Source organism: Schistocerca nitens, chromosome 3 (genome assembly GCF_023898315.1).
Source record: "Schistocerca nitens isolate TAMUIC-IGC-003100 chromosome 3, iqSchNite1.1, whole genome shotgun sequence".
Lineage (NCBI taxonomy): Eukaryota > Metazoa > Arthropoda > Insecta > Orthoptera > Acrididae > Schistocerca > Schistocerca nitens.
Genome location: NC_064616.1, coordinates 865,814,685 through 865,839,645, shown reverse-complemented (window position 1 = coordinate 865,839,645; position 24,961 = coordinate 865,814,685). Strand labels below are relative to the sequence as shown.

The 24,961-nt window shown below is 45.5% G+C and overlaps 1 protein-coding gene across 3 annotated transcripts in view; it reads right to left on the bottom strand.

The window, feature by feature from the left end:
* LOC126248900 (uncharacterized) overlaps nt 1–24,961 on the bottom strand; it is a 367,279-nt gene that overhangs the window by 125,648 nt on the left and 216,670 nt on the right. For all 3 annotated transcript variants that reach the window (XM_049950373.1, XM_049950371.1, XM_049950372.1), the window contains exon 2: nt 22,632–22,715. In XM_049950373.1, coding sequence (XP_049806330.1) covers nt 22,632–22,709 — 78 coding nt within the window. In that variant the 5' untranslated portion in view covers nt 22,710–22,715. The remainder of the gene's footprint in view (nt 1–22,631; nt 22,716–24,961) is intronic.

Genomic DNA, 24,961 nt, shown 5'->3' with positions numbered 1-24,961 from the left:
ACCTGATATCACTTCAGTTTTACTCGATGATTTGCCGTCTATTACTACGAACTGCGACCTTCCTGACAGGAAATCACGAATCCAGTCGCACAACTGAGACGATACCCCATAGGCCCGCAGCTTGATTAGAAGTCGCTTGTGAGGAACGATGTCAAAAGCTTCCCGGAAATCTAGAAATACGGAATCAACTTGAGATCCCCTGTCGATAGCGGCCATTACTTCGTGCGAATAAAGAGCTAGCTGCGTTGCACAAGAACGATGTTTTCTGAAACCATGCTGATTACGTATCAATAGATCGTTCCCTTCGAGGTGATTCATAATGTTTGAATACAGTATATGCTCCAAAACCCTACTGCAAACCGACGTCAATGATATACGTCTGTAGATCGATGGAGTACTCCTACTACTCTTCTTAAACACTGGTGCGACCTACAGGGAAAGCAAACAAACATCATCCACGAATTGACAATGCTGATGAAAATGTGTGTTGAGTGTTCGTGACAGACGGTCACTGAAGGGAATTGTGACGGAAATAAGGATGACAGCTGCAAAAGTCATTGCAGAACTGAATCTCGCACTCGCGAACCCTGTCAGCACCAAAACAACACGAAGGTTGCTTCATAATCTGGGAATGGCTGGAAGGGCTGGAATTCCAAAACCACTCATGTGCAAACGCCAGGAACAGGAAAACGTAGTGCTGACACTATAAAACTTGGACCATGTCTCATTTCAGACTGTTCCCAAGTTCTGTCCCACTTTACGTCCCAAGAGTGAATCATGGCGGGAGTTCAGTGATGATATGGACAGCCATATCGTGGTATTCCATTCTACAAGGTCGCATTACAGTCAAGGATTATGTGGCGTTTATGGCTGATCACGTCAATCCCATGCTACACCGTTTATTCCCCAGAGGTTGTGCTGTGTCCTATGACGACAGGACTCCTGTCGGCACAGTCCGCATCTTCCAGGATTGGTTTTGTGAGCACGAGGGTGAAGTGACACGCCTCCCCTGGCCACCAGTCACCAGATCTTAATACTACTGAGCCACTGCAACCTACTTTGGAGAGAAGGGTGCATGATTGCTATTAACCACCATCATCGTTACCTGAACTTACCACTATTTTGCAGGAAGAATGGTATAAGATTCCCTTGAAAAATACACGACTTGTATTAGAAACGACTGGAAGCTGTTTTGAATTCCAACGGTTTTCGTACACCTTGTTTGGCATGGTAATGTGTTTTTGATGTTTCCATATTTTTTTCACCCCTTGTCTACTATGTTCTAATCTCTGCAATGGCAGTTTCGATACGGGAAACCACTGACTTCCTTCTGGGAAGCGAGAGGGTGCTTAAAACATCAATGTAGGCCTGTGCTGTGATAATGCCACGCAAAACAACAAGGGGTGCAAGCCCCCTCCATAAAAAACACGACCACACCATAACACCACCGCCTCCGAATTTGACTGTTGGCACTACACACGCTGGCAGATGACGTTCACCGGGCATTCGCCATAGCCACACACTGCTATCTGATCGCCACATTGTTTACTGTGATTCCTCACTCCACACAACGTTGTTCCACTGTTGAGACGTCCAATGTTTACGCTCCTTACACCACGTGAGGCGTCGTTTGGCATTTACCGGCGTGATGTGTGGCTTATGAGCAGCCGCTCGACCATGAAATCCAAGTTTTCTCGCCTCCCACCTAACTGTCATAGTACATGCAGTGGATCCTGATCCAGTTCGGTTCAAAAAATGGTTCAAATGGCTCTGAGCACTATGGGACTTAACTTCTAAGGTCATCAGTACCCTAGAACTTAGAACTACTTAAACCTAACTAACCTAAGGACATCACACACATCCATGCCCGAGGCAGGATTCGAACCTGCGACCGTAGCGGTCGCGCGGTTCCAGACTGTAGCGCCTTTAACCGCTTGGCCACCCCGGCCGGCGATCCAGTTCGGAATTACTGTGTGATAGTCTGGATAGATGTCTGCCTATTACACATTACATCTACATCTACATCTACATCTACATCAACATGGATACTCTGCCAATCACATTCAAGTGCCTGGCAGAGGGTTCATCGAACCACCTTCACAATTCTCTATTATTCCAACCTCGTATAGCGCGCGAAAAGAATGAACACCTATATCTTTCCGTACGAGGTCTGATTTCCCCGTGGTGATCGTTCCTCCCTATGTAGGTCGATGTCAAAAAAATATTTTCGCATTCGGAGGAGAAAGTTGGTGATTGGAATTTCGTGAGAAGATTCCGTCCCAACGAAAAACGCCTTTCTTTTAATGATTTCCAGCCCAAATCATGTGTCATTTCTGTGACACTCTCTCTTATATTTCGCGATAATACAAAACGTGCCGCCTTTCTTTGAACTTTTTCGATGTACTCCTTCAGTCCTATCTGGTAAGGAGCCCACATCGCGCAGCAGTATTCTAAAAGAGGACCGACAAGCGATGTGTAGGCAGTCTCCTTAGTAGGTCTGTTACATTTTCTAAATGTCCTGCCAATAAAACGCAGTCTTTGGTTAGCCTTCCCCACAACATTTTCAAATGGTTCAAATGGCTCTGAGCACTATGGGACTCAACTGCTGAGGTCATTAGTCCCCTAGAACTTAGAACTAGTTAAACCTAACTAACCTAAGGACATCACAAACATCCATGCCCGAGGCAGGATTCGAACCTGCGACCGTAGCGGTCTTACGGTTCCAGACTGCAGTGCAATTAACCGCACGGCCACTTCGGCCGGCACAACATTTTCTATGTGTTCCTTCCAATTTGAGTTGTTCGTAATTGTAATACCTAGGTATTTAGTTGAATTTACAGCTTTTAGATTAGACTCATTTATCGTGTAACCGAAGTTTAACGAGTTCCTTTTAGCCCTCCTGTGAATGACCTCACAATTTTCGTTATTTTGGGTTAACTGCCACTTTTCACACCATTCAGATATCTTTTCTAAATCGTTTTGCAATTTGTTTTAATCTTCTGATGACTTTATTAGTCGATAAACGACAGCGTCATCTGCAAACAACCGAAGACGGCTGCTCAGATTGTCTCCAAAATCGTTTATATAGATAAGGAACAGCAAAGGACCTATAACACTACCTTCGGGAACGCCAGAAATCACTTCTGTTTTACTCGATGACTTTGTAGTGGACTGACAAGGCAGCCAGTCCACAGAGACGGGTAGCCGAGAGGGCACACGTACACACACGCCGACTGGCGCGAAGTCTGGAACAGGATACGTGATGAATGTGATAAAGAAAAGAACGTAGCTACTAGAACACTTAACTTTTGTATCGTCCTTTGGTATACAGCAGTCTTGATGATACAAGTGAGACTCTTTAGATTCATGAAGTAACTAATGGCGCCTTGCTAGGTCGTAGCCATGGACTTAGCTGAAGGCTATTCTAACTGTCTCTCGGCAAATGAGAGAAAGGCTTCGTACGTGTAGTCGCTAGCAATGTCGTCCGTACAACTGGGGCGAGTGCTAGTACGTCTTTCTAGACCTGCCGTGTGGTGGCGCTCGGTCTGATCACTGACAGTGGCGACACGCGGGTCCGACATGTACTAATGGACCGCGGCCGATTTAAGCTACCACCTAGCAAGTGTGGTGTCTGGCGGTGACACCACAGACTTTCCGTCAATTACTACGAACTATGACCTCTCTGACAGGAAATCACAAATCCAGTCATATAACTGAGACGATATTCCATAAGCACGCGATTTCACTACGAGCCGCTTGTGTGGTACAGTGTCAAAAGCCTTCCGGAAATTCAGAAGTATGGAATCAATCTGAAATCCCTTGTCAGTAGCACTCAACACTTCATGTGAATAAAGAGCTAGTTGTGTTTCACAGGAACGATGTTTTCTAAACCTATGTTGACTGCGTTTCAATAGACCGTTTTGTTCGAGGTAATTCATAATGTTCGAACACCCTCTTCAATTGTCGGCGGTCTCTGTCAGTCAACAGACGAGGTCGGCCCGTACGCTTTTGTGCTGTACGTGTCCTTTAATGTTTCAACTTCACTATTACATCGGAAACAGTGGACCTAGGGATGTTTAGGAGTGTGAAAATCTCGCGTACAGACGTCTGACAGAAGTGACACTCAATCACCTGACTACATTCGAAGGCCGTGAGTCCCGCGGAGCGCCCCATTCTGCTCTCTCACTATGCCTAATAGCTACTGAGATCGCTGATATGGAGTACCTGGTAGCAGGTGGCAGCACAATGCACCTAATACGAAAAACGTATGTTTTTGGGAATGTCCGGATATATTAGATCACATAGAACTCTGTGCAACATTCTGTGTCATCCCACACCATTGGTCGGTGACTAGCAGCAGCCTTACTCGGGAAATACTACCCTATGCATAGGCTGCTATTAGCACCACAACACAAATGATCATGTTTGGAGTGTGCCGTGACTGGGAAGCATGGACTACTGATGAATTGTGATGTATTGTGTTCAGCGATGAATAGTGGTTCTGCATGATCTCTGATCACCATCGTCGGCGGGATGGCGGCGACCTGGGGAGAGGTCCCAATCTTCCATTGTTTTTAAGAAGCACGGCAGCGGTACTCCTGGCGCCGTGGCGTGGGAAGCCTTCAGGTGCGACTTTATTGGTTCAAATGGCTCTGAGCACTATGGGACTTAACTTCTGAGGTCATCAGTCCCCTAGAACTTAGAACTACTTAAACCTAACTAACCTAAGGACATCACACACATCCATGCCTGAGGCAGGATTCGAACCTGCGACCGTACCGGTCGCGCGGTTCCAGACTGCAGCGCCTAGAACCGCTCGGCCACAACGGCCGGCGGTGCGACTTTATTTCACAGATGGTAGGAACTGCGGCAATTTGACAGCACAACGATACGATCCGTACATCCTGCCTACTTCTTATGCGACAGTATCGTGATGCCATTTTATTTATTTATTGTTCCGTGGGACCACATTTAGGAGAAGTCTCCATGGTCATGGAACGAGTCAATACATGAAATTATAACACGATTGTAGAAACAGATAAAATGAAATATAAGAAACATATTCAGGCGACAAGTCGTTAGTTTAAATAAAGAAAATCAAGAATGTAACACTGGAATTTGCTTAATTTTTTAGCTCTTCCAGGAGCTCCTCGACAGAATAGAAGGAGTGAGCCATGAGGAAACTCTTCAGTTTAGACTTAAAAGTGTTTGGGCTACTGCTAAGATTTTTAGTTCTTGTGGTAGCTTATTGAAAATGGATGCAGCAGAATACTGCACTCCTTTCTGCACAAGAGTCAAGGAAGTGCATTCCACATGCAGATTTGATTTCTGCCTAGTATTAACTGACTGAAAGCTGCTAACTTTTGGGAATAAGCTAATATTGCTAACAACAAACGACATTAAAGAAAATACATACTGTGAGGGCAATGTCAAAATTCCCAGACTATTGAATAGGGGTCGACAAGAGGTTTTCGAACTTACACCATACATAGCTCGAACAGCCCGTTTTTGAGCCAAAAATACCCTTTTTGAATCAGAAGAATTACCCCAAAAAATAATACCATATGACATAAGCGTATGAAAATATGCGAAGTATACTACTTTTCGTGTTGAAATGTCACTTATTTCAGATACTGTTCTAATGGTAAATAAAGCGGCATTTAGTTTCTGAACAAGATCCTGAACATGCGCTTTCCACAACAGCTTACTATCTATCCGTACGCCTAGGAACTTGAACTGTTCCGTCTCGCTTATAACATGCCCATTCTGTCTGATTAAAATGTCAGTTCTTGTTGAATTGTGAGTTAGAAACTGTAAAAACTGAGTCTTACTGTGATTTAGCATCAAATTATTTTCCACAAGCCACGAACTTATATCATGAACTACATTATTTGATAATGTTTCAATATTACACACAAGATCCTTCACTACCAAGGTGGTGTCATCAGCAAACAGAAATATTTTTGAATAATCTGTAATACTAGAAGGCATATCATTTATATAAATAAGAAACAGCGGTGGCCCCAGCACCGACCCTTGGGGAACGCCCCATTTAACAGTGCCCCATTGGGACTGAACATCATTACCACTCTCAATATTGCGGAGGATTACCTTCTGCTTTCAACAGAACAATGTTCGTCCACACATGGCACGTGTCTCTATGAACTGACTTCATGATGATCAGGTACTCTCGTGGCCAGCAAGATCGCCAGGTGTCCCAATAGAACATGTATGGTGATCAGCTCGGACGTCAAGCCCGTCCCAGTGAACGCGTCCAAGTATCAAGGACCAGTTACGGGTTATCGGCCAGCTTGTGTCAGGAGAGGATACAACAGCTTTTCGACACTCTTCCCAACCGAATCAGTGCAAGTATCCAGGCTAGAGGATGTGCATCATACTGACAAGTGGCATCATTCTGCCAAGTTCTTTATAAATCTGACTCGATATTACAGTCACTGGAATAACATGAAGTACCTTCTCAATCCGTAACGTCTCATATCGTCTCCTACATCCCTTTGAGAACCACGCGGCTGCTACGGTTGCAGGTTCGAATCCCGCCTCGGGTATGGATGTGTGTGATGTCTTTAGGTTAGTTAGGTTTAAGTAGTTCTAAGTTTAGGGGACTGATGACCTCAGCTGTTAAGTCCCATTGTGCTTAGAGCCTCTTTGGGTCCTCCACTTTTTTTGCTCAGGTTGTCGATGCCTCCTTGACGTTGTGTTTACGTGATTTCTCCTGTATGTAAACAGGTTCCAAAAAAAAAAAAAAAAAAAAAATGGTTCCAATGGCTCTGAGCACTATGCGACTTAACTTCTGAGGTCATCAGTCGCCTAGAACTTAGAACTAATTAAACCTAAGGACATCACACACATCCATGCCCGAGGCAGGATTCGAACCTGCGACCGTAGCGGTCGCTCGGCTCCAGACTGTAGCGCCTAGAACCGCACGGCTCAAACAGGTTCTTATGTAATTATTAGCTATTATACCCTACAACAATGTGTATTAAAATCACATTATCGAATGTTAGATTTTTGCTGTCTGAAAAACTAGGAGTCTGCTCGTACCACATGCTTGTCTAGCTTTTTCTCTAATACCGTACCAAATACTTTCTAATCTTGTACTTGGCTCCTTGCAACCAATCATATTTCGTCGGCATGAGAATCTAACAAGCAATCGTGATCAAGTGTACAGTTATTTATAGACGCGTAAGGACTTCAGAAAGTAAGTTACGCGTGTCGGATCACGCCAGTGTTAGCAGAGAATACGTGTTCCGGGTTTCCTGAAGATACATTTATACTGTGGTACATATAATAAGAGGTACATCATTGTGTGCGAGTGAAATGACTCCAAAAGTTGAAGCATGCGGCGGTATATAGACCAAATACAATGCCGCGTCCAGACGTAGTGAAATTGTGGCAACAAGTTGACTAAGACTTCACAGACGAGGGTGATGGTGACCGGGGAGTCCATATCTTGCACCGTGCAAATTCCATTCTATCCAGCTCGCTGAAAGAACATCTAAGGGAAAGAGATTTTCCAACGATGAGGACGTTTATGCAGCGGTTCTCTGTTGCTCCGTGACCAAGGAGCAGATTTCTGTCGTCGAGGGGTTGAACGACAAGTGGAACATTCCGATCATTGTTTACAGACGTTCGGTGACTTTGCTGAAGAATAGTGCCCTGTATCTGTGTCACTTTCCAGTGTAGGGCAGCACTGAATAAAAGTTATTTTGCCTGCCATAATAATGTGTAACTTACTTTTTGAAGTCTCCTTGTATATCACGAGCAAGGGAAAAATAAGAGGCTATTCGGAATGTAAGTTCCGATCGATTGCGAAAATTAAAACTGTTTTATTTGAAATAGTTAGATACACCTCACAGCGATTTCTCTACGTTGTCGCCGATCCGACTTTGACATTTGTCGTAGCGTTGTACCAACATTCGAATGCTCTCGTCATAGAAGGCAGCCGCCAGTGCTCTCCGCCAATTCTCTACGCTCATCTACAGCTCGTTGTCTGTGCCAAAATGTCTTCATAGCCAGCGGTTCATCTGAGCAGAGATGAAACAGTTACGGGCTTTGTTGCGGATGATCAAACACTTCCCACTGAAAACGCTGAAGGAGAATCTTCACTGCCCCTGCAGAGTGCGGCCGAGAATTGTCACGATGAATGAAACGCATGACAGTTATGTTACGTGGGTTTGGCAGGAAACATTATCTTCTAGGCATCTTTACCTGCTCACTGTGTGCTCAGAATTGAAAAGAGCGATGTGCCACGTTCGACGGACATACGAGGGCTATCCACAAAGTACATTACGTTTTGGAATTAAAAAAAAAGTATTGGAAAACTTTTTTATTATATACAGATGAAAGCCACACTTAAATACAACTTTTCTACATAGTTGCCATTTAAATTAAGGCACTTATCGTAGCGATGGACGAGCTTGGAAATTCCTTCGTCGTAAAAGTCGGCCGCCTGCGCCTTCAACCACGTGGTTACCTCTTCTTGAAGCTGTGCGTCGTCATCAAAACGGTGCATAGCCAACCACTTCTTCATTGCTGGGAATAAGTGGAAGTCGCTCGGTGCCAGGTCGGGACTGTACGGCGGATGAGGAAACAACTCCCACTTAAAAGATTCGAGAACTTCACGAGTGGCATTTGCCGTGTGGGCCCGGGCGTTGTCGTGAATCAGCAAGATCTTTGAGCCCAACTTTCCCCTGCGCTTGTTTTGTATTGCTCTTTTGAGGTTGTGCAGAGTTTGGCAATACCTTTGAGAGTTTATTGTTGTGCCTCTTTCCAGCAAATCCACAAAAATCACACCTTTTCTGTCCCAAAAGAGGTAACTACGTGGTTGAAGGCGCAGGTAACCGAATTTTACGACGAAGGAATTTCCAAGCTCGTCCATCGCTACGATAAGTGCCTTAATTTAAATGGCAACTATGTAGAAAAGTAGTATTTAAGTGTGGCTTTCATCTGTATATAATAAAAAAAATTTCCAATACTTCATTTATTTTTAATTCCAAAACGTAATGTACTTTGTGGATAGCCCTCGTACTAGAGACACTACCCAACGCATCTGTGCAAAACTTCATCGGATTTTCACAGTGGCTTTTATTTCGCAACCGATCAGAACTTACTTTCCGAAATTCCGAATAGCCGTCATATTAGGGTTGCATAAGATAGGATAGTGAAAGGAATGCGAAGGAAATCGACATCGTCCTTTTCAAGGGAAGTATCGCGAATTTACAGTAAAGCTGCATGCCCTCGGGAAAAATTACGGCTGTAGTTTCCCCTTGCTTTCAGCCGTTCGCAGTACCAGTACAGCAAGGCCGTTTTGGTTAGTGCTACGAGGCCATATCAGTCAATCATCCAGACTGTTGCCCCTGCAACTACTGAAAAGGCTGCTGCCCCTCTTCAGGAACCACATGCTTGTCTGGCCTCTCAACAGATACCCCTCCGTTGTGGTTGCACCAACGGTACGGCCATCTGTATCGCTGAGGCACGCAAGCCTCCCCACCAACGGCAAGGTCCATGGTTCATGGAGAGCTGTATCAAACCAGTCTCAGGACTGAAGAGCAAAACAACAACAAATCGCGAATTTGTCTTATGCGGATTAGGGAATCTGCGGAAAAGCTTAATTTGAAAGGCTGGACGTGGATGTGAACCACGATCTCCCGAATGCGAAGTAAGGAAGCACGTTAGGTTTTAACGCCCAATTAATTACGAGGTCCTCGGAGAAGCAGAACAAGCTTTGAATGGAGAAGAAAATCGTCCATGTTATTCTCAGGTTAACCTTTCCGGATTTTGCCTTAAGCGATTGATGGAAACCTGAACCTGGATGACTGCACAGGAATTGGAACCACGGTCCTCTCGAATGCAAGTACAGTGTCGTACTGCTACGGCGCTTTGATGGGTCACGAAAAAGAATCCCGTGCATTACCAATGTATGGCTTGCTCAGTACAGTGTGAAAAGTGTTTGGTGGCAATCTCTTAAAGTTGAGTTTCATCCCCGTTCCAATTCTGTACAAGAAAACGGTTACTCAATGAATTAATATCCTTCATTTTTATAGATACCTATCCCATAGATAATATTAGAGTAACAGCACCTCGTGCAAACTCTGTCTATCTTCACACGTTCTGTTTGTGAGTACAAGGAAAAACATCAGTATACGCTACCAGCGACCTCTCCCTCACACACACGTGGTTTATAATGACGGGCAGAATATACCTCTAGTGCTAGAACAGAGACACCTGTTCGTGTCCCGCAGCGCGCTAATTGGCGATACTGGAAGGAGAGCCCAGACACAGATGGAATCCGTGTGGCGGAATAACGACCGTAGCTGTTGCACCGGGCAGCGTGAAGTGGTTTTTAGGCGGCTGTCCACGATAGTTAACGCTGGACTGGTGCTCAATTTAAAACAGTTAAAATACGATTCCACAAAGAACAAAGTTTGCACAATTCCCAGACTGATGTAGCACACGACTTCCTTTCCTTAAGAAAATGACGGCTGCAGCGCCACGAAGGCATGCAGCAACAGAGTTAAAAATTAAATAAAATTCTCAAATCCTTGAGTACAGCGGAGACCGTATGAGACGAGATTAAAGCTAACTAAACGAAGAAGACTAGAACAGGGATCACGTTGATTATCCTTGCAGTCATGCTGGTGAAAAATAGCGACTGAAGTTTAAATGCAGTATATTTTGGCTTACTTCTCTATTTACACGTCTGTTTGTAAGCACTTTCTACTCTGTCACGTTAGTTTACAGTTTTCCAGGCCGGGAACGACAGCATTTTGTCTTAAATTGCTACCTCCATTGTTTGTTGGAAGTGAAGTCTGAAGCGCGGACTGAAAGAGCTGACAATGCATTCCTTCCGACAGGCTACTGCCTATTGAATCATCACTTTTTATTACATAGGGCAGTGCTCAGTTTATAGTGACAGACAATTAAATACTATGGCGACATTTTGTGTACTGTGCACATTGCACTTTCGGCCCACGCACAACGCTGGTAACCTGCCGCACAGCTTAAATCCACATTTTAGAGTCCAGAGATTCGGTGTCAGCTCTGCCGGAGCTTCGACAATCTCCAACCAGTTACAGCTCTACTTTAATGTCCACGCTAGAGTGCATTATGTAAGTTTAAATAGTGCATATTATTTCGACACTGGAACGTTAGTGTTCAACAGGCAATAAATAGTCTTCCAAGGTAGTAATTATTAACTATTTCGGGGGAATACAGAGTGTTGTAGATAGAGGTCCAGTCGAATTCCAAGTTCACAATGACTAAGGACATTCGGTGTATACTACGAGCGCGTGCTGAAAATCAATGCCTTCGAATTCTGATGTTGAATGTCTTAAATCTTTGTCAGTAAAACAACCGTTATTAACATTCTTCATCTTTATTTTTCATGTTTTATCTTTGTTTCTCATCATATTCAGCCTGCGGACAAACACATTTCTACGAACGAGAAACAAGTTAGTTGATACCTCCACTATAGAATGTCCGAATTCGTTGATGGAGCCACAGCCTCATCACTGCTTGCACAGTTTCATCTCTTCCACCGAGAAGTGCTCGAAGGTGTTCTTTAAGTTCTAGGAACAGATGAAAATCAGATGGGCGCAAGTCAGGACTGTTTGAAGAATTACCGATGACAGTGAACCCAAGCCGTCGGGTTGGTGCAGAGGTCGTAACGCTCGTGTGTGGTCTGGCATTGTCATGCTAAAGCAGATGGTGCTCTATATGTGGAAGAATTCGTGCTTTCAGTTCTCTGACGTTCCCGTAGTACCTTCAAGAGCTTATGATGATGCCTTTACGCTTGACTTACACACATCAAAAAAGGTTTTGCATCACCTCGGTTCCGAGAGTTCCGGAACCTGTACAGAAAATTGTAATAGAGCTCAACATAAACATTTCTGCCCTTTTCAAAGCTCAGGAAAACCTCACTTTGCATGTTGTGCCATCATACAGCGAGACCTTCAGAGATAGTGGTCCAGACTGCTGTACACACCGATACCTCTAATACCCAGTAGCACGTCCTCTTGCATTGATGCATGCCTGCATTCCTCGTGGCATACTATCCACAAGTTCATCAAGGCACTGTTGCTCCAGATTGTCCCACTCCTCAACGGCGATTCGGTGTAGATCCCTCAGAGTGGTTGGTGGGTCATGTCGTCTATAAAAAGCCCTTTTCAATCTATCCCAGGCATGTTCGATAGGGTTCATTTCTGGAGAACATGCTGGACATTCTAGTCGAGCGTTGTCGTTATCCTGAAGGAAGTCATTCACAGGATGTGCACGATGGGGGCGCGAATTGTCGTCCATGAAGACAAATGCCTCGCCAATATGCTGCCGATATGGTTGCACTATCGGTCGGAGGATGGCATTCACGTATCGTACAGCCGTTACGGCACCTTCAATGACCACCAACGGCGTACGTCGGCCACACATAATGCCACCCCGAAACATCAGAGAATCTCCACCTTGCTGCACTCGCTGGACAGTGTCTCTAAGACGTTCAGCCTGACCGGGTTGCCTCCAAACACATCTCCGACGATTGTCTGGTTGAAGGCATATGCGACACTCATCGGTGAAGTGAACGTGATGCCAATCCTGAGCGGTCCATTCGGCATGTTGTTGGGCCCATCCGTACCGCGCTGCATGGTGTCGTGGTTGCAAAAATGGACCTCGCCATGGACGTAGGGAGTGGAGTTGCGCATCATGCAGTTTATTTCGCACAGTTTTAGTCGTAGCACGATGTCCTGTGGCTGCACGAAATTCATTATTCAACATGGTGGCGTTGCTGAAAGGGTTCCTCCGAGCTGTAATCCGTAGGTAGCGGTCAACCACTGCAGTAGTAGCCCATGGGTGGCCTGAGCGAGACATGTCATCGACAGATCCTGTCCCTCTGTATCTCCTTCATGTCCGAACAACATCGGTTTGGTCCATTCGAGACGCCTGGACACTTCCCTTGTTGAGAGCCCTTCCTGGCACAAAGAAAAAATGCGGACGCGATCGAACCGCAGTATTGACCGTCTACGCATGGTTGAACTACAGGCAACACTAGCAGTGTACCTCCATCCTGGTGGAATGACTGGAACTGATCGGCTGTTGGACCCCTCCGTCTAGCAGGCGCTGCTCATGCATGCTTGTTTACATCTTTGTGCGGGTTTAGTGACATCCCTGAACAGTCAAAGGGAATATGTCTGTGATACAATATCCACAGTCAAAGTCTATATTCAGAAGTTCCATCCACAGTCAAAGTCTATATTCAGAAGTTCTAGGAACCGGGGTAATGCAAAACGTTTTCTGATGTGTGTACAAAAGCACCACACCCTGAAAATCCCAGAACACTATGAACATGACTTTGCCTGATGATGGCATGATCTATATAATTTTTTGACGTCGGCTTGTGACGGATCTCCACTGATGCTCTCTTGTTTTCGGGGTCAAAATGGTGAACCCACTCGCGTTTCTGTGGTTAGAAACTCGATTACAGCACGCCATTTCTCAAGCACAGTCGTAGTTATGTTACACGCCACTATCCGGAGCCCGCTAGCGGCAGAAGATTGCAACTTGCGTCAGCGAAGCGGGAAAGTCAACCGAGTAATATGCATGATATGTAACACGTCAAGCGATATCGAGAACTTTTCAGTCCGCCCTCGTACATGTTGTCCCTCCAACAGCGTACTTAGAACCTCAGCTGCTGAGGGGGAGAGAGAGGGGCGCTACTGCGGGTATTGAAGAAATAGTATTGCGGTTTCACGATTAATGGTTCTAGGCACGTTTACTACTAATAAGTATCTGTTACATGTTCTGGCTTTCTATAGGCTCATAATTAATACGTTTGTCTGTTTGGCAGGGCAGATTGCGAGATCTGTTCGCAAAGTCTTTTTAGAGGGGAGTTCGAGGATGGAGAGGGAGGGTTGCTCTTGTCTTGCCCAACGCTGAATACGCAAACGTCTTCATCACTTTCCGGACGTTATCTGGTTCGTGGTGTCGGCCTATAACAAGTAGTCCGCCATTATGGATCTGGAACAAATGTGATAATGTTTCATTCATGTCACCACATCAACTTCACCAAAGATTTTGGAGGAAGTGGAGAAATTTGTGTATGCCATCCGGTTGAAAAATTTTATCCTGTGCGTTTTCCTAATATAGCGGTTTGTTTGTTGCATCTCTCACGTGCTCAAGACAAACCAGTCACGCACATGGAGTGCAGGAATCCAACAGACTGGCTGGAGTACTTACACCTTCATGTACGGCCAGCTAGGACATTACGAATGATGATACACTGGGCAACAAAATTAAAGGGCCACTTTTTTGAAACTCCGCTATTTATAGGATTGCATGGCTCAACCGGTAAGAACGGAACCCTTGTGGGATCACCGTGTTGTCCGTCAGTCTGTCTGTCCTTCTGTTAAGACCCCATTTGCTCAGGAACGGCCAGAAGTATCAAGTTGAAATTTATATCTAATACTAAGGTCTACTGGCCATTGGTGGGGTAAAACATTTAAGCTTCTAAGTCAATACAGTCAAAAGATAGACCAGTTATATCACATATTTTAATACTTGCAAACTCACTCATCAAAACCTATGGATGACTTATATCAGTACATAATTAAGTTTGTGCGGAACCCTCAGAGCCGGCCGCGGTGGAAGAGCGGTTCTAGGCGCTTCAGTCCGGAACCGCGCGACTGCTACGGTCGCAGGTTCGAATCCTGCCTCGGTCATGGGTGTGTGTGATGTCCTTAGGTTAGTTAGGTTTAAGTAGTTCTAAGTTCTAGGGGACTGATGACCTCAGATGTAAAGTCCCATAGCGCTCAGAGCCATTTGAACCATTTGAGCCCTCAGAACGCGAGTCCTACTCGCAGTTTTCCGGTTTTTCCCATTGAGAAGGTCGAAACCTGGCCCCAACGTGCCACAGCCTTCCTGCGTAATGGTTCAAAATCATGGCGCCCTGCGACGTCACCCTCGGGCTCAGTGACGCTGTAAACAGCAAGGCGTCGACCCATGCGCAAAAATGCCAGAGCTCAGACGTCCATGTGAGGTGTAATGTGGGTTAACGACTCCACATTGGCACCAGATTTCACCATAATTTTGCCCAACACCACTTTGGAGGTGTCAGACAATTTGAAGATCGTTACACCTCCCCTTACCCTCATCTCACCACTTCTCTTGACACATCTGTGAAAGCCGCGCGGGGTAGCCGTGCGGTCTCAGGCGCCTTGCCACGTCCGTCGGAGGTTCGAGTCCTCCCTCGGGCATGGTTTTGTGTGTTGACTTTAGCGTAAGTTAGTTTAAGTTAGATTAAGTAGTGTGTAAGCTTAGGGACCGATGACCTCAGCAGTTTGGCCCCATAGGAACTTAAGGGGTGAGACACGCGACGCTCAGCGTTCAAATGACGTATTTCTCTTATGGATGGGCGAGGAACAAATTTCGGACACATCGTCGCTCAAAATCGACACATAAAAAGCCTCGGGTGGTGTAACAAAGGGCAGGGGGGGGGGGGGGCACCACCCTTCCCCTACAGTGTTCATTTGCACACATTTCGCTGTCTAAAATGACAATTTGCAGTGCGTTGTGCAACGGGACGACGTTATTGACAACCTTCAACACTGCTGACACGCCCCCCCCCCCCCCCCCCTCCGGGAGATTCAACCCTTCTTGAATGACGAAACAGGACTGCAACCCTATTGAACGTCATCTCACGCCTTTGGAGGTGAGGGCACAGGGATTGGGGTGGGGGAGGGGGGGGGGGGGGTGAACATCGATACACACGACATAAATAAAACTACAAAGTGTCTCTTCAAGACCTCCCACTTCGGCAACACCCTCGCTGCCATCTGCGCACCTTTGCTGGGCACTTTAAAAATGCCTCTGTAAGAGACTACCGATACCTATCCACCAGCGGGGTATGCGAGCCTTTAGACATTACTCATTACGCAACATGATGTGGCATGGGCTTTACTATTGTCTGAGGTTGTGCTGGAGGGAACTGACAGCAAGAATCCTGCAGGGCTGTCTATAAAACAGTAAGCGATGGGACAAAGTATCTCCGAGGTAGCGACGAAGTAGGGATTTTCCCGTGCGACCATTTGACGAGTGTACCGTGAGTATCAGGAATTTGGTAAAACATCAAATTTACAGAGTGGCTCCAGGAACAAATTCTGAGTTTAAACACTTTTTCTGGCCACCAAACTCCCAGGCATGAACATTATTGAGCATATCTGGGATGCCTTGAAACGTGCTGTTCAGAAGAGATCTCCATCCTCTTGTGCTCTTACGAATTTATGGACAGCCCTGCAGGATGGTGTCAGTTCCCTCCAGCACTACTTCAGACATTATTCGAGTCCACGCACTTCTGAGTGCTCGCGGGGCCCTACGCGATATGCATCTGAGACAGCGTCCATTTGAAGAATAATATCCATTCACCCATCGAACAAAAAACTGCACCCAGTGGTCGGAAGTAAGCACATTGTCCTACGAGAAGGGTAGTAGAAGTGGTCCACAAAATTACCACTCAATATCATTGGCGTTCATGTGTTTTAGAACATTTTTTGAGTTCAGACTTAGAGAGGAATAGAATGACCTCCTTCACGCCCACCAATATCGCTCATGCGGGCATTATCCCGCAGCTTTTCCCACATGACAACCTAAAAGCAATGGAATAAGATTGTCCTATTAGTGCAATATTTCTTGGCTTCCAAAAAGCATTTGAATCTGTATTGTGCCAACATTTATTAACAAAAGTACAATAATATATGGTAACAAACAAAATTTGCGACTATATTGAAGATTTGTTAGTACGGAGGACATATCATGTTATAATGATTGAGGGTCATCGGCAGACGTGAAATTAACTTCAGGCTGAACCCAGGAAAGGATAAGGGGGCTCTTACTCTTCATCATTTATATTACTGACTTGCGGACAATATTAATAGCATCCACAGATATTTTGCAGATGATGCAGTTTCTGTAAGGAGAAAAAGCTGCACTGATCTTCCGTCATATTTTGATAAGATTACAAAGTGGGGCAAATACTGACAATTCACTTTAAACATACAAAAATGTAAAATTTTGCGCTTCAAAAAACACGAAAGGCAGTACCATATAACTACAATATCAGTGAGTCACAACTGGGAACAGTCAAATCGTAAAAATCTCTGGATGTGGCAATTTGTATGGATAAGACATGGAATGTTCACAAAGGTACAACCGTAGGTTGGTTGATTTGGGGGAAGGGACTAAACAGCGAGGTCATCGGTCACATTGGATTAGGGGAAGGCCGGCCGAAGTGGCCGTGCGGTTAAAGGCGCTGCAGTCTGGAACCGCAAGACCGCTACGGTCGCAGGTTCGAATCCTGCCTCGGGCATGGATGTTTGTGATGTCCTTAGGTTAGTTAGGTTTAACTAGTTCTACGTTCTAGGGGACTAATGACCTCAGCAGTTGAGTCCCATAGTGCTCAGAGCCATTTGAACCATTAGGGAAGGATGGGGAAGGAAGTCGGCCGTGCCCAGTCAAAGGAAGGGGGTGAGAGTGTCACTGATATGATACGCGAATTGGGGTGGCAGTCACTAAAACAAAGGCAGTTTTCTTTGCGGCGAGATCTATTTACGAATTTTCAATCACCAGCTTTCTCTTCCGAATGCGAAAATATTTTGTTGACACCCACCTACGTAGGGAGAAATGATCATCATAATAAAATAAGAGAGATCAGAGCTCTAACGGAAAGATGTAGGTGTTCCTTTTTCCCACGCGCCATTCGAGAGTGGAATGGTATAGAAGTAGTATGAAAATTGTTCGATGAACCCTACGCCAGGCACTTAAGTGTGAATTGCAGAGTAACCATGTAGATGTAGATGTAGATGTAGAAGGAACCATCCCGGCATTTGCCTGAAGCGATTTAGTGAAATCACGGAAAACCTAAATCAGGACGGTCGGACGCGTGTTTGAACCGTCGTCCTCCCGAATGCGAGTCCAGTGTGCTAACCATTGCGCCACCTAACTGTAGGCAGATTTGGGTTCATTGGCAGGATGCTGGGGTAATGCAGTCTGTCTACAAAGGCGACTGCTGAGATAATACTTGTGCGTCTCATCTTAGAATATTTCTCAAGTGTATGGAACCGATACCGGATAGGACCAACATGGTATATTGATCATAACGTGATGGATAGCGCAAGTGATCAAATATTTGTTTGCTTCATGGCAGAACGTCACGGAAATTACCCCATTACCCCATCAAAGTCTACTTACAAAGCTTCAAGAGCCAGTGTTACGTGAGGAATCTAGCGAATAACTTCAGCTCCCTATGTATCATTTGCGTAGGCACTGCGAAGACTAGATTAGACTAAATACAGAGATATTAAAGCAGTCATTCTTGCCGTGTTCCACATGCAGCACCAACAGTAAGCTAGCCAAGCATGTGGAACAATGATAAGTACCCTTTGCCATGCACTTCACAGTGGTGTGTTAAGTAAGTACAGGGGCTGGACAAAAATATGGTGACATCAAAAACACAACACATTCCAATGCCTGATACGGTGTAGGAAACCAGTTGGCATTCAAAACAGCGTCCACGTGTCTCGGAATGGATAAATACAAGTCCTGTATAGTTTTCAAAGGAATCTTATACCATTCTTCCTGGGAAATAGTTTCAAGTGCAGGTAACGATGATGGAATTGGATTACGATCACGAGCACGACTCTCTAAAGTAAACCACAAAGGATCAGTAATATTGAGATCTAGAGAGTGCAGTGGCCAGAGGAGATAAGACCATTTATCTTCGTGTTCACAAAACAAGTCCTGGGCGATTCGAACTGTGTGACCAGGGACCCTGTCGTCTTGAAACGCTGCATCACCACTGGGGAACAAACGTTACACCATGGGATGGACCTGATCAGCCAAAATGATCACATACACGGGGATGACAGAAGTCATGAGACAGTGATATTTACAGCTACATATGGCGGCAGTATCGCGTACAAAAGTTATAAAAGGGTAGTTAACTGGCGGAGCAGTCATTTGCACTCAGGTTATTCATATGAAAAGGTTTCCGACGTCATTATGGCCACACGATGGGAATTATCAGGCTTTGGACGCGGAATGGTAGTTGGAACTAGACTCGTGGGACATTCCATTTCGAAAATCGTTAGGGAATTCAGTATTCCGAGATCCACAGTGTCAAGAGTGTGCCGAGGATACCAAATTTAAGGCCTTACCTGTCACCGCGGAGAAGACAGTTGCCGACGGCCTTCACTTAACGACCGAGAGCGTGGCGTTCGCGTAGAATTGTCAGTGCTAATACACAAGCAACACTGCATGAAATAACCGCAGAAATCAATGTGGGACGTACGACGAACGTATCCGTTAGGAGACAGCGACGAAATTTGACGTTAATGGACTATGACAGCAGACGACCGATCCGAGTGTCTTTGTTAACAAGCACATAGTCTGCAACGCCTTTCCTCCGCACGGTTTCTAGGGTTCAAGTTTGGGTTAGATCCCACGAAGCCATGGACCCAAGTTGCCAACAAGGCACTGAGCAAATTGGTGATGGCTCGACATTGGTGTAGGCTGTTTACTTGGAGTGGCCTAGGTCCTCGGTTATGTTCGGCTACGCGGAGACCATTTGGAGCCATTCATGGACTTCATGTTCCCAAACAACAATGGAATTTTAATGGATGACAATACGCCATGTCACCAGGCCACCACTGTGCGTGATAGGTTTGAAGAATATTCTGGATAATTCGAGCGAATAATGTGGCCACTCAGATCGCCGAAAATGAATTCCATCGATTATTTATGGGACATAACTGAAAGGCCAGATCGTGCACAAAATCCTGCACCAGCAACACTTTCGCAATTATGAACATCTATAGAGGCAGTATGGATCAATATTTTTGCAGGGGACTTCCAACGACTTGAGTCCATGCCACGTCTAGTTGCTGCACTACTCCCGGCAAAAGGAGGCCCCACACGATATTAGGAGGTACCCCATACTATTGTCATCCCAGTGTAATCCTTCGCAGTAATGCGATCTCGCAGAGTAACCATGTGGCCCATGGAATACCACGATATGGCTGGCCAAATCATCACCGAAATCCTGCCATGTTTCACTCATGCTGAGTTAACTCGGCCCCAATTTATAAATACTGAGCAACAAGACTAATCCGACTACCTCACTTTATTCCATTGCTTAGAAATCCAGGTTTTACGGCTTCGGCACCACGTTTCCCTGTTACGGTACATTTGCACACCTGAAGAGTGGTTTTGGATTTCATCTCGCCCTGAAATTTCCTGCTTGTGGAGCTATCTTCGTGTTGTTTTGTTGCTGAAAACGTCACGAGTGCGACATTCGGTTCTGCAGACTTTTGTCCGCGTTGTGACTTGGGGGATGATGTTTTTCCGCTTTTCCTGTTTGCGGTATAAAACTTCGATGCGGTGCCTCTTGAAACACCAAGCATTTCGACTTTCTTGCTTACAGAAGCACCTACCAAATGAGCAACAACAATTTGCCCACTTCCGAATTCAGTTAGCTCCGACAAAATGCAATCCCAACCACACAGAGCACTGTTCTGACCACGACTGACACATGCAACGTATCGAGGACAGTGCACAGGGGCCGTTCGTGGGCAAATAGAACACTGCAGCCTGCAGACTTGGCTATCACCTGCATTTACGTTGAAGTATGTATACACATCAAAAAAAGGTGCATCACTCCGCTTCCCAGAACTCCTGAAGATAGACGTTGACTGTGAATATTGTATCACAGACACAGTCCCTTTGACTGTTCAGAGATCTCACTAAACCCGCACAAAGATGTAAACAACCATGCATGAGCAGCGCCTATTAGACAGATGGGGTCCGACAGCCGATCAGTTCCAGTCATTCCACCACGAAGGAGGTACACCGCTCGTGTTGTCTGTTGTTCAACCATGCATAGGCAGTCAATACCGCAGTTCGATCGCGTCCGCATTGTTACTTCGTGCCAGGAAGGGGTCTCAACAAGGGAAGTGTCTAGGAGTCTCGGCCGGCCGCGGTGGTCGTGCGGTTCTAGCGCTGCAGTTCGGAACCGCGGGACTGCTACGGTCGCAGGTTCGAATCCTGCCTCGGGTATGGATGTGTGTGATGTCCTTAGGTTAGTTAGGTTTAAGTAGTTCTAAGTTCTAGGGGACTGATGACCACAGATGTTAAGTCCCATAGTGCTCAGAGCCATTTGAACCATTTTTAGGAGTCTCGGAATGAACCAAAGCGATGTTGTTCGACATGGAGGAGATACAGAGAGATACGAACTGTCGATGACATGCCTCGCTCAGGCCGCCCAAGGGCTATTACTGCAGTGGATGACCGCTACATACGGATTATGGCTCTGAGGAACCCTGACAGCAACGCCACCATGTTGAATAATACTTTTCGTGTAGCCACAGGACGTCGTGTTACGACTCAAATTGTGCGCAATAGGCTGCATGATGCGCAACTTCACTCCCGACGTCCATGGCGAGGTCCATCTTTGCAACCACGACACCATTCAGTGCGGTTCAGTTGGGCCCAACAACATGCCGAATGGACCACTCAGGATTGGCATCACGTTCGCTTCACCGATGAGTGTCGCATATGCCTTCAACCAGACAATCGTCGGAGACGTGTTTGGAGGCAACCCGGTCAGGCTGAACGCCTTACACACACTGTCTAGCGAGTGCAGCAAGGTGGAGGTTCCCTGCTGTTTTGGTGTGGCATTATGTGGGGCCGACGTACGCTGCTGGTGGTCATGGAAGGCGCCGTAACGGCTGTATGATACGTGAATGCCATAATCCGACCGATAGTGCAACCATATCGGCAGCATATTGGCGATGCATTCGTCTTCATGGACGACAATTCGCGCGCGAATGACTTCCTTCAGGATAACGACATCGCTCGACTAGAGTGTCCAGCACGTTCTCCAGACATGAACCCTATCGAACATGCCTGGGATAGATTGAAAAAGGCTGTTTATGGGCGACGTGACCCACCAACCACTCTGAGGGATCTACGTCAGATCGCCGTTGAAGAGTGGGACAATCTGGACCGACAGTGCCTTGATGAACTTGTGGATAGCATGCCACGACGAATACAGGCATGCATCAATGCAAGAAGACGTGCTACTGGGTATTAGAGGTACCGGCGTGTACAGAAATCTGGACCACCATCTCTGAAGATCTCACTGTATGGTGATACAACATGCAATGTGTGGTTCTCATTATCAATAAAAAGGGCGGAAATTATGTTTGTGTTGATCTCTATTCAAGTTTTCTGTACAGATTCCGGAACTCTCGGAACCGAGGTGATGCGAAACTTGTTTTGATGTGTGTATTTCTCGCGGTATTTCCGTATTTTTGTCCAACCTCTGTATGAACGTAACACACGGGATGTACTTTTTTCTGTTATCACGATTGGAATAGCCTACCCACGAATCGGAGTCAGCTACTATGAAGGATGTTTCCGTCTATGTGCAAGCTCTTCCTTCAACTCATGGCAGCTTCTGGAAACATATATAATATAGCAGCGACTGGTTGTGCTTGAAAGCTAGTATGGTACTGTTTTGATTGTCCGACAATAACTGTGTAGTTATGGCGGTATGCAGAGTGCGCTGTACGTACCTTGTGCTCCCTATGAGCCGTCACGCTGCGGGACAGCGCGAGCGCCGCCGCCGCCCACAGCACGAGTAGCGTCGCCATCGGCGCCTGCAACCAATCACAACACTTAGGCACGCGCTCAAAGCGTACCACAATGTTTTTGTTCTATGGAAAATAACCGACTATAACTAATACTGTTGCTCATCAGTTAATATTGACTTGAAACCAGGCAGTTTACGCTGTAAATCCACTTTAGGAACAATATACAGGGGTGTTTCAGCTACCCCGACCGCTGGGTTTTATGCAACCCGCAACGCCCTCAAATACCATGTACAAGACTTTCGTATTCTCTTGCTCGCTATGTCCAGCCTATTAGCCCTATATATATATATATATATATATATATATATATATATATATATATATATATATAGGGCTATATATATGTAGGAAATTTAACGTAGTTAAATTTTGTACTGGGATATGTTTTTCGTAGAGGCTGTAGTTTTAGAATTACTCAAGAAAAACGTACGTGTTTTTTTTTAATGAGTCAAAAATTGTGGTCTCCAGCGAAAACGTATCACAGTACAAAATTTAGCTACATTAAATTTCCTACAAATTGGTCCCGTTCACGTTTACTGTAGGACTAATAGTTTGCGTGTAGCGAGCGAAAAAATATTTAAATCATGTTCGTAGTTGTTGAGGGCATTGTGTGATGCATAAAGCCGAAAGTTAGGGGCAGATGAATCTCCCTATATATATATATGCCCCTACTTTTCGGCTTTTTATATATATATATATATATATATATATATATATATATATATGTGTGTGTGTGTGTGTGTGTGCGTGTGTTTGTGTCTGTGTGTGTGTGCCAGGTAGTTTTAATTAAACTGATAGTGTTCCGAGTGCTACTTCTGAGGTCCGTATACGTCACAGGGCGCTGAAATATCGAGGGTTTGTAGGTATGCTCATTAATCGGCGCGCTTGCGAAGTATGCTGAAAAAATAATAGTTCCACTTCCCGTCACCAGCTAAAAATCTGGCGCTGTAAGCAGTCAGAATGTGAAATGTTTCCTGTTTTGACGTCAGCATGCTGTTTGTCTCTTGGTGACGCATTTTGATTTCTTTTGTGAAGTGACTGTTGGTGTAATGGGTTAATAAGTTTGAAGTTTTCCGTACAAAACGCAATGGCAATTGAGAAGAAAGGCCGTGCACTTGTGGTAAAATTGTTTTATCAGAACGGCAGCAATAGGAGCACTGCGTTGCGGGAACGTCGTCGACAGACCAACTGCGAAGAGGCCCCACGTCAATAAATGGGCTGAAGAATATGATCAAGAAATTTCAAGAAACAAGTGAATTAGTCGTACAACAGGGAGAGGGAGGCGGCTCATTCGCATGGCAGTTGCTGATGAAGTTGCCGTAGCTATAACCGACAGTGAACCACATGTCTCAAATTGTGGAGCCAGTGCTCGAGCTGTGTCATGAGAACTGTCTCTCCCCTGGTCAACTGTTCAAAAGATTTTGCGGCACGTTTCACACCGGTATCCCTACAAGATTCTGAAAGTGCACCAAGTGAAGCCCCACAATAGGCTGCAACGCCGTGACTTTGCCCTTCGTTCTTTGGCATGGATGGAAATGGATGACATGCAGCCAGGGAATATTCTTTGGATGGACGAAACGCATTTTACTCTGCATGGTGCCATGAATGCACAGAATTATCGCATATGGGAATCTACTACGCCATATGTTGTGTAAGAACATCCACTGCACTTAGCTTATGTGACTGTGTGGGTGTGGTTTCACAAGCTCTTTCATTCTCAGTCAGTTTTTCTTCGAGAAGATGACACCTCACGGGCCTGTTAGATGTACAGTGACATCTGCACGTTATAAAGACCACCTTGTACAATAACTCATTCCAGCGACTGTATCCACGCCAATATTTTCATGCTAGATGGGGTGATGCCACATGTCGCTTTCCAGGTGAACGATCTGCTTCGAGAAACCTTCGGTAACGACCGCATCATCTCTAGGCAATTTCAAGATGTGTGGCCGTCCAGATCCCCCGACTTAAATCCATGATACCTCTAGTTGTGGAGATATCTTAAAAATCGTGTTTATCAGTTTTTTATTCGGACTTCTCCTGATTTTAAGGATAGCACACAACGATATTCCGGGAACATATCACTCTGATTACACTGGATACGCTACGAGCAACTGTCGCCCATGCCGTGTTATGGATAAGAGTATTGCTGAGGCAGACCATATTGAACGTACTGGTACCATATTCTAAAAAACGTGCCAGAACCATCGTTATTATATGTTTGATCTTTGATCGTTGCTCCCCTTTTCCTG